Source organism: Tympanuchus pallidicinctus, unplaced genomic scaffold (assembly GCF_026119805.1).
Source record: "Tympanuchus pallidicinctus isolate F22 unplaced genomic scaffold, pur_lepc_1.0 scaffold1, whole genome shotgun sequence".
NCBI lineage: Eukaryota > Metazoa > Chordata > Aves > Galliformes > Phasianidae > Tympanuchus > Tympanuchus pallidicinctus.
In genome coordinates this window covers 55,409,212-55,418,532 of record NW_026294618.1, presented here as the reverse complement: position 1 = coordinate 55,418,532, position 9,321 = coordinate 55,409,212, and the positions used below count along the sequence as shown (strand labels likewise).

The window sequence follows — 9,321 nt, the reverse complement described above, 5'->3', positions numbered from 1 at the left end:
AGGAGATGATGAAATGTATGCAAGCCCACCTAACTAAAGACAAAGAACCTTCCTTCTCACGTGCACCATCAAAGATCTCAGCTGTTAGAAGCAAACGCTCTCCGGCTCAAGTAAGGGGTAATACACCGCGAATTGCCTTATGGTATTACCTGCGTGACCATGGAGAAGACATGGGGAAGTGGCACGGTCAACCTACTCCTGTACTACGAGCCCGGGTGAAAGAATTACAAAGCAGATCAACCACCAGTGCAGTTGCTCCAGTTACCACAGGTAATGAATAGGGGGGCCCTGCCCTCAGTCAGGAGGGGGAAAGGGATAATAGAGTATATTGGACTGTGTGGATTCGATGGCCTGGCACATCAGAACCACTGAAATATAAGGCACTGGTGGACACTGGTGCACAGTGCACTCTGATGCCCTCGAGTCACCAAGGGACAGAATTAATCCATATTTCTGGAGTGACCGGGGGCTCTCAAGAATTGACTGTGTTGGAGGCTGAGATAAGCCTCACTGGTAAGGACTGGCAAAAACATCCTATTGTGACGGGCCCAGGGGCTCCATGTATACTAGGTATTGATTATCTCAGAAGGGGACATTTCAAGGACCCTAAGGGGTATCGATGGGCCTTTGGAATAGCTGCTGTGGATATAGACAACATTAAGCAGCTGTCTGTTTTGCCTGGCCTGTCAGAAGATCCATCTGTTGTGGGGCTGCTGCGAGTAAAAGAGCAACATGTACCGATTGCTACAAAAACGGTGCACAGACGTCAGTACCGCACCAACAGGGATTCTTTGCTCCCCATTCATAAGTTAATTCGTCAACTAGAGAGCCAGGGAGTGATCAGCAAAACTCACTCGCCTTTTAACAGCCCCATATGGCCTGTGCGTAAAGCCAGTGGAGAATGGAGGCTGACGGTGGACTACCGTGGCCTGAATGAAGTCACACCCCCTCTGAGTGCTGCTGTGCCGGACATGTTAGAACTCCAGTATGAACTGGAGTCAAAAGCGGCCAAATGGTATGCCACCATTGACATTGCTAATGCCTTCTTTTCCATTCCTTCCTCTTCCGACCCTTGGGATTCTGGAGTCGGGCGTACAGGGGGTCGGAAGAGGGCTACACTCCAACTGAGAAGGAGATCTTAGCTGCATATGAGGGGGTTCGGGCTGCTTCCGAAGTAGTCGGTACTGAAACACAGCTTCTTCTGGCACCTCGACTGCCAGTGCTGAACTGGATGTTTAAAGGAAAGGTTCCCTCCACCCATCATGCTACTGATGCCACTTGGAGTAAGTGGATTGCACTGATTACACAACGAGTACGGATGGGGAACCTCAGCCGTCCAGGAATCCTAGAGGTCATCATGGACTGGCCTGAAGGTAAAAAGTTTGGAACATCACCAGGAGAAGAGGTATCACGTGCTAAAGAAGCCCCACCATACAATGAACTACCAGAGAATGAAAAGAAATATGCCCTGTTCACAGATGGATCGTGTCGTATTGTGGGAAAGCATCGCAGATGGAAATCTGCTGTGTGGAGCCCCACACGACAAGTTGCAGAGGCCACTGAAGGGAAAGGAGAATCAAGCCAATTTGCAGAGGTAAAGGCTGTCCAACTGGCCTTAGATATTGCTGAACGGGAGAGGTGGCCAATGCTCTATCTCTACACTGACTCATGGATGGTGGCAAATGCCTTATGGGGGTGGTTACAGCAGTGGGAGCAAAATAACTGGCAAAGAAGGGGTAAACCTATTTGGGCTGCTGAACTGTGGAAAGACATTGCTGCCCGAACAAAGACTATAGTTGTAAAGGTGCGCCATGTAGATGCTCATGTCCCCAAGAGTCGGGCTACTGAAGAACAGCAAAACAACCATCAGGTAGACCGAGCAGCCAGAATTGAGGTGGCTCAAATAGACCTGGACTGGCAGAACAAGGGTGAATTATTTCTGGCTCGGTGGGCCCATGAGACCTCAGGTCATCAAGGGAGAGATGCAACATACAAATGGGCTAGAGACCGAGGGGTGGACTTAACTATGGATGCCATTGCACAGGTTATTCATAACTGTGAAACATGTGCCATCATCAAACAAGCCAAGAGGATGAAACCTCTGTGGGAGGAAGGGCGATGGCAAAAGTACAAATATGGGGAGGCATGGCAGGTTGATTATATCACTTTGCCACGATCTCGCAATGGTAAGCATTATGTGCTTACTATGGTGGAGGCAACCACTGGGTGGCTTGAAACATATGCAGTACCCCATGCTACTGCCCGAAACACCATACTGGGTCTGGAGAAACAAGTCCTGTGGCGACATGGCACCCCAGAAAGGATTGAGTCAGATAATGGGACTCATTTCAAAAATTCTCTTGTAAATACTTGGGCCAAAGATCATGGTATCGAGTGGATTTACCATATTCCCTATCATGCACCAGCCTCTGGTAAAATTGAACGATACAATGGGTTGTTAAAAACGATGCTAAAAGCACTGGGTGGTGGAACATTTAAGCACTGGGAGAAGCATTTGGCAGAAGCCACCTGGTTGGTCAATACCAGAGGATCTATCAATCGTGATGGTCCTAACCAATCCAGTTCCCTACATACCGTAGAGGGAGATAAAGTCCCTGTTGTACATGTAAAGAACATGTTAGGAAAGGCAGTTTGGGTTCTTCCAGCTTCTGGAAAGGGCAAACCTCTCCGTGGTACAGTTTTTGCCCAGGGACCAGGATCCACTTGGTGGGTAATGCAGAAGAATGGGGATGTTCAATGTGTACCACAAGGAAACTTGATGCCGGGGGAGCGCAGTTACTAATTCTATGTATATGTATATAGTCATGTGTGCATTTTAATCATTTTTTTGTTTGTTTGTATATATGTATATATATTCTAAGCATGATGTAACGATGTAGAATAAGGGGTGGAATGTCATGGTTCTATGTTTTTGTTTTTGTTTTTTTTATGTTTTCAGTATTCCACATCAAAACATCATGTAGTGCACAGGGCATTAAAGTGTCACTGCCCCAATCCCAGCTACCTATCCCTGTACATTACAGCAGTCACGGGATCTGGCCCTTCCGGGTGGGGGGGGACGCTCTCTTGCTGCATGGCAGTGGGTGTAGGAGGGTGCTTTCCTGGCCGTTCCAAGCTTTTCAGGTTTGAATCGGTCCCGGGAACTCTCTCTCTCTCTCATCTTGTCTGATTTATTAATCTCAATTTCAATTAAATTGTATATATATAGTGTTATCTTGTATTCCAATACTATAGTAAAATAAGTTTTCCTCCATAGATTGTTGCCGCTGTTCTTTTCCTCCCTTCCTTCCTTCCCATTTTTGTGGGATTGGGGTGGGGGGGGAGGGCAGAGGCCTGCCGCCCCTGTCACGGACGTGGATTGATCTGATCAACTCCGTGACAGATTTTGGCGCCCAACGTGGGGCTCGCTGCTTTTTAGCTTTTTGAACGAATCTTTTTTTCTCTCTGCTCTTAGAGAGCTTCGTTAGGGAGCATTATCAGTAGTTCAGGTTTCTGTGCTGGAAAACCTGACCTTGAAAGATTAGGCGTACTGCCAGTGTTCTGGGATATTTGTAAACTTTGAGCATTACTTAGTCTGAGTAGTGCCTTTTTTCCTTTTTTTTTCCCCCTCTTGTTAGCTTCAATTCATTAACCCTCTTTTAGCAAGCACTAGCGATGAACCCCCTCGTTATTGTGGGGGTGCTGGGTAAAGGATTAAAAGCAATGGTGTTAGTCACAACCTGCTGGCCAATAATCCATCTCACACTTGTGTGTTTTGGAATTGCATCCGTATATAACTATCTAAGGGCACTGATGGAGACACCTATGTTTTACTTATTTGCAATGTGGTATGATTTGAACTTTGACATTTACATCCCGGAAGGAATGGCTAATTTCACAAACAGCTACATCCCAAATGGAATGGCTAATTTCACAAACAGTTACATCCCAAATGGAATAGCTAATTTTACAAACAACACGATGTTCAGACCAGTCTCCGGTTTTTCTTCTCGGTTTGTCAAACGTTTTACGAATCTTGAATTAATACTCATGTTGTTGTTCGTGTCATCAATTCTCCTGAATGCATTTGTGATACGCATTTGTAATAAGGAGTCTTCTCCAAAACTAGAGAATGATGACTGGCAGGGAATATGGAGAGGTTTAGGAAAGGTCTTAGAAGCATGGGGACCCGCAGTGTCATGGGATTTTACTCTTGAACACCTGTGGGATCCTGAGAAACTAAGCCAGTATTTGAGTCAGGGACTATGCGGCTTACATAAATCTAAGGAGGTACAACTTATTTGGGGTTTGGCTTGTGCTTACCGTGCCCTATATAATACCATTCTGGAGAGAGAGAGTTTCCGAGCTGAGGTTCAAGCTAAAGGGGAAAATCCCCAAGTCAAATCTAATCAATCACAGGAGACACCAGTAACAATACCGGTTGCTCCTGTGGAGGGCAAGAAATGGAAACGAGTGTCTTCGCGTCTTGAACGAAAAAGAGAAGAAGAGGAGGAGGAGGTGGAGGAAGATCCAGGCGAGGGGCCCTCCTCAGGACCACCACCATCGCGAAAGGCAAAAGGGAAAACTAAGAGACGTGCAGAAGAGAGTGATGAAGAGGAAGTCTCTATTACTACTCGCCGGCCTCTAAAGATGACTGAAATCCAAGGTTCAAGAAAGGAGTTTACACGGCGCCCGAATGAAACTCTTGTTTCCTGGTTGGTTCGCTGTTGGGACAGTGGGGCCCATAGCTTGTCTCTGGATGGTAATGAAGCTCGCCAACTAGGTGCCATTGCCAGAGATCCAGCTATTGATAGAGGAATTAGTCGATGCTCGGATGAAGCTGCCTCCCTCTGGGAACGAGTGTTAACAGCCGTGAAGGAAAAGTATCCCTTCAAAAATGGCTTGAAGATTGCAATGAAAAAATGGGATACAGTTGAAAAGGGTATCCAGTATTTGAGGGAAATAGGCGTGGTGGAAATGTTGTATGACCCTGACTTTGTTCCTAACGACCCACACCAAAACCGCGACCCTGAAAGAGTGAGGACAACGCCTGAGATATGGCAGAAAATCGTGACAACAGCGCCGGACAAATATGCCTCTACACTGATGTCAGCGTGTGACAGATTCAACGAACAACAGAGAACGCCCTTAGTTTATGAATTAATTGTTACGCTCCAAAACTACGAACAATTACTGTCCCCAATTCATGCTGCCGTTGCTGCTATATCAAGAATGACGGAGCAAGTGTCTCAACTGATTAACCGCGACAAACCTGTAGCAGTATCAGAAACGCTTGATGAAGATCAGGATAATCAAACAAGTCTAGCGAAGGATATGAAGGAGATGAAGGAGATGATGAAATGTATGCAAGCCCACCTAACTAAAGACAAAGAACCTTCCTTCTCACGTGCACCATCAAAGATCTCAGCTGTTAGAAGCAAACGCTCTCCGGCTCAAGTAAGGGGTAATACACCGCGAATTGCCTTATGGTATTACCTGCGTGACCATGGAGAAGACATGGGGAAGTGGCACGGTCAACCTACTCCTGTACTACGAGCCCGGGTGAAAGAATTACAAAGCAGATCAACCACCAGTGCAGTTGCTCCAGTTACCACAGGTAATGAATAGGGGGGCCCTGCCCTCAGTCAGGAGGGGGAAAGGGATAATAGAGTATATTGGACTGTGTGGATTCGATGGCCTGGCACATCAGAACCACTGAAATATAAGGCACTGGTGGACACTGGTGCACAGTGCACTCTGATGCCCTCGAGTCACCAAGGGACAGAATTAATCCATATTTCTGGAGTGACCGGGGGCTCTCAAGAATTGACTGTGTTGGAGGCTGAGATAAGCCTCACTGGTAAGGACTGGCAAAAACATCCTATTGTGACGGGCCCAGGGGCTCCATGTATACTAGGTATTGATTATCTCAGAAGGGGACATTTCAAGGACCCTAAGGGGTATCGATGGGCCTTTGGAATAGCTGCTGTGGATATAGACAACATTAAGCAGCTGTCTGTTTTGCCTGGCCTGTCAGAAGATCCATCTGTTGTGGGGCTGCTGCGAGTAAAAGAGCAACATGTACCGATTGCTACAAAAACGGTGCACAGACGTCAGTACCGCACCAACAGGGATTCTTTGCTCCCCATTCATAAGTTAATTCGTCAACTAGAGAGCCAGGGAGTGATCAGCAAAACTCACTCGCCTTTTAACAGCCCCATATGGCCTGTGCGTAAAGCCAGTGGAGAATGGAGGCTGACGGTGGACTACCGTGGCCTGAATGAAGTCACACCCCCTCTGAGTGCTGCTGTGCCGGACATGTTAGAACTCCAGTATGAACTGGAGTCAAAAGCGGCCAAATGGTATGCCACCATTGACATTGCTAATGCCTTCTTTTCCATTCCTTCCTCTTCCGACCCTTGGGATTCTGGAGTCGGGCGTACAGGGGGTCGGAAGAGGGCTACACTCCAACTGAGAAGGAGATCTTAGCTGCATATGAGGGGGTTCGGGCTGCTTCCGAAGTAGTCGGTACTGAAACACAGCTTCTTCTGGCACCTCGACTGCCAGTGCTGAACTGGATGTTTAAAGGAAAGGTTCCCTCCACCCATCATGCTACTGATGCCACTTGGAGTAAGTGGATTGCACTGATTACACAACGAGCACGGATGGGGAACCTCAGCCGTCCAGGAATCCTAGAGGTCATCATGGACTGGCCTGAAGGTAAAAAGTTTGGAACATCACCAGGAGAAGAGGTATCACGTGCTAAAGAAGCCCCACCATACAATGAACTACCAGAGAATGAAAAGAAATATGCCCTGTTCACAGATGGATCGTGTCGTATTGTGGGAAAGCATCGCAGATGGAAATCTGCTGTGTGGAGCCCCACACGACAAGTTGCAGAGGCCACTGAAGGGAAAGGAGAATCAAGCCAATTTGCAGAGGTAAAGGCTGTCCAACTGGCCTTAGATATTGCTGAACGGGAGAGGTGGCCAATGCTCTATCTCTACACTGACTCATGGATGGTGGCAAATGCCTTATGGGGGTGGTTACAGCAGTGGGAGCAAAATAACTGGCAAAGAAGGGGTAAACCTATTTGGGCTGCTGAACTGTGGAAAGACATTGCTGCCCGAACAAAGACTATAGTTGTAAAGGTGCGCCATGTAGATGCTCATGTCCCCAAGAGTCGGGCTACTGAAGAACAGCAAAACAACCATCAGGTAGACCGAGCAGCCAGAATTGAGGTGGCTCAAATAGACCTGGACTGGCAGAACAAGGGTGAATTATTTCTGGCTCGGTGGGCCCATGAGACCTCAGGTCATCAAGGGAGAGATGCAACATACAAATGGGCTAGAGACCGAGGGGTGGACTTAACTATGGATGCCATTGCACAGGTTATTCATAACTGTGAAACATGTGCCATCATCAAACAAGCCAAGAGGATGAAACCTCTGTGGGAGGAAGGGCGATGGCAAAAGTACAAATATGGGGAGGCATGGCAGGTTGATTATATCACTTTGCCACGATCTCGCAATGGTAAGCATTATGTGCTTACTATGGTGGAGGCAACCACTGGGTGGCTTGAAACATATGCAGTACCCCATGCTACTGCCCGAAACACCATACTGGGTCTGGAGAAACAAGTCCTGTGGCGACATGGCACCCCAGAAAGGATTGAGTCAGATAATGGGACTCATTTCAAAAATTCTCTTGTAAATACTTGGGCCAAAGATCATGGTATCGAGTGGATTTACCATATTCCCTATCATGCACCAGCCTCTGGTAAAATTGAACGATACAATGGGTTGTTAAAAACGATGCTAAAAGCACTGGGTGGTGGAACATTTAAGCACTGGGAGAAGCATTTGGCAGAAGCCACCTGGTTGGTCAATACCAGAGGATCTATCAATCGTGATGGTCCTAACCAATCCAGTTCCCTACATACCGTAGAGGGAGATAAAGTCCCTGTTGTACATGTAAAGAACATGTTAGGAAAGGCAGTTTGGGTTCTTCCAGCTTCTGGAAAGGGCAAACCTCTCCGTGGTACAGTTTTTGCCCAGGGACCAGGATCCACTTGGTGGGTAATGCAGAAGAATGGGGATGTTCAATGTGTACCACAAGGAAACTTGATGCCGGGGGAGCGCAGTTACTAATTCTATGTATATGTATATAGTCATGTGTGCATTTTAATCATTTTTTTGTTTGTTTGTATATATGTATATATATTCTAAGCATGATGTAACGATGTAGAATAAGGGGTGGAATGTCATGGTTCTATGTTTTTGTTTTTGTTTTTTTTATGTTTTCAGTATTCCACATCAAAACATCATGTAGTGCACAGGGCATTAAAGTGTCACTGCCCCAATCCCAGCTACCTATCCCTGTACATTACAGCAGTCACGGGATCTGGCCCTTCCGGGTGGGGGGGGACGCTCTCTTGCTGCATGGCAGTGGGTGTAGGAGGGTGCTTTCCTGGCCGTTCCAAGCTTTTCAGGTTTGAATCGGTCCCGGGAACTCTCTCTCTCTCTCATCTTGTCTGATTTATTAATCTCAATTTCAATTAAATTGTATATATATTGTGTTATCTTGTATTCCAATACTATAGTAAAATAAGTTTTCCTCCATAGATTGTTGCCGCTGTTCTTTTCCTCCCTTCCTTCCTTCCCATTTTTGTGGGATTGGGGTGGGGGGGGAGGGCAGAGGCCTGCCGCCCCTGTCACGGACGTGGATTGATCTGATCAACTCCGTGACAGTCTGTCATTTTGGGTCGGTCAGTGAGGGGGCTTTGGTAAAAATGCAGTCCCGCTCTTAGGCTGTGACAAACTGGGCTCTAAGCCCAACACAGGTACAATAACAAAAAACCGAGGGGTCGTGGCACAGGGTTTTCCACTGTGCTTTGATAGGTTTAGGCAACTTTCAGACCTCCATCCCACAGCCCTGTCCATCCTGTCAAAGCAGCAGAAGATGGAGAAGCATCATGAGATTTTGCATACAGATGAACCTACCCACAACATTTTACAAATGTTTTACAAACCTGGTTGGAGAAGAACAATGTAACTCCTGTTCCACGTGCCATACACCATGAAGCAGCAGACAGAGCAGGCATTCTAGTAATGCCACGACTCAGCTATGGCTTCCTCCGGGCACATTTATCCTCTGCCAAAATCAGTGCACACTTGTTCCTCTGAGTGTCACGGGAGTGCTCTGGGCTGCAGGATGCTGGCAGCAGATCTCCATGAGCACCCTAGTCCTGCCCTTCCCCAAGAATTCCTGTGCTACATATTCCTCCCCCACATACTCACACTGACATGAAAAGCCAAAGAA

At 47.1% G+C, this 9,321-nt stretch overlaps 1 protein-coding gene across 1 annotated transcript; it reads left to right on the top strand.

The window, feature by feature from the left end:
• The first annotated feature begins 1,066 nt into the window (after window positions 1–1,066).
• LOC128076745 (uncharacterized) lies at window positions 1,067–8,353 on the top strand. Its single transcript, XM_052674835.1, has 2 exons — window positions 1,067–2,055; window positions 7,412–8,353. The coding sequence occupies exons 1-2, from the start codon at window positions 1,232–1,234 to the stop codon at window positions 8,148–8,150; spliced, it is 1,563 nt and encodes a 520-aa protein (XP_052530795.1). The 5' UTR covers window positions 1,067–1,231; the 3' UTR covers window positions 8,151–8,353.
• Window positions 8,354–9,321: the final 968 nt, after the last annotated feature.

What these genes read in the sequence shown, in the direction of transcription:
- LOC128076745 (XM_052674835.1), top strand. Translation starts at nt 1,232, where the DNA reads ATGTTTAAAGGAAAGGTTCCCTCCACCCATCATGCTACTGATGCCACT. An exon ending in ATTGCACAGGTTATTCATAA is followed by an intron (nt 2,056 to 7,411) that starts CTGTGAAACATG and finishes TAACTGTGAAAC; the next exon opens with ATGTGCCATCATCAAACAAG.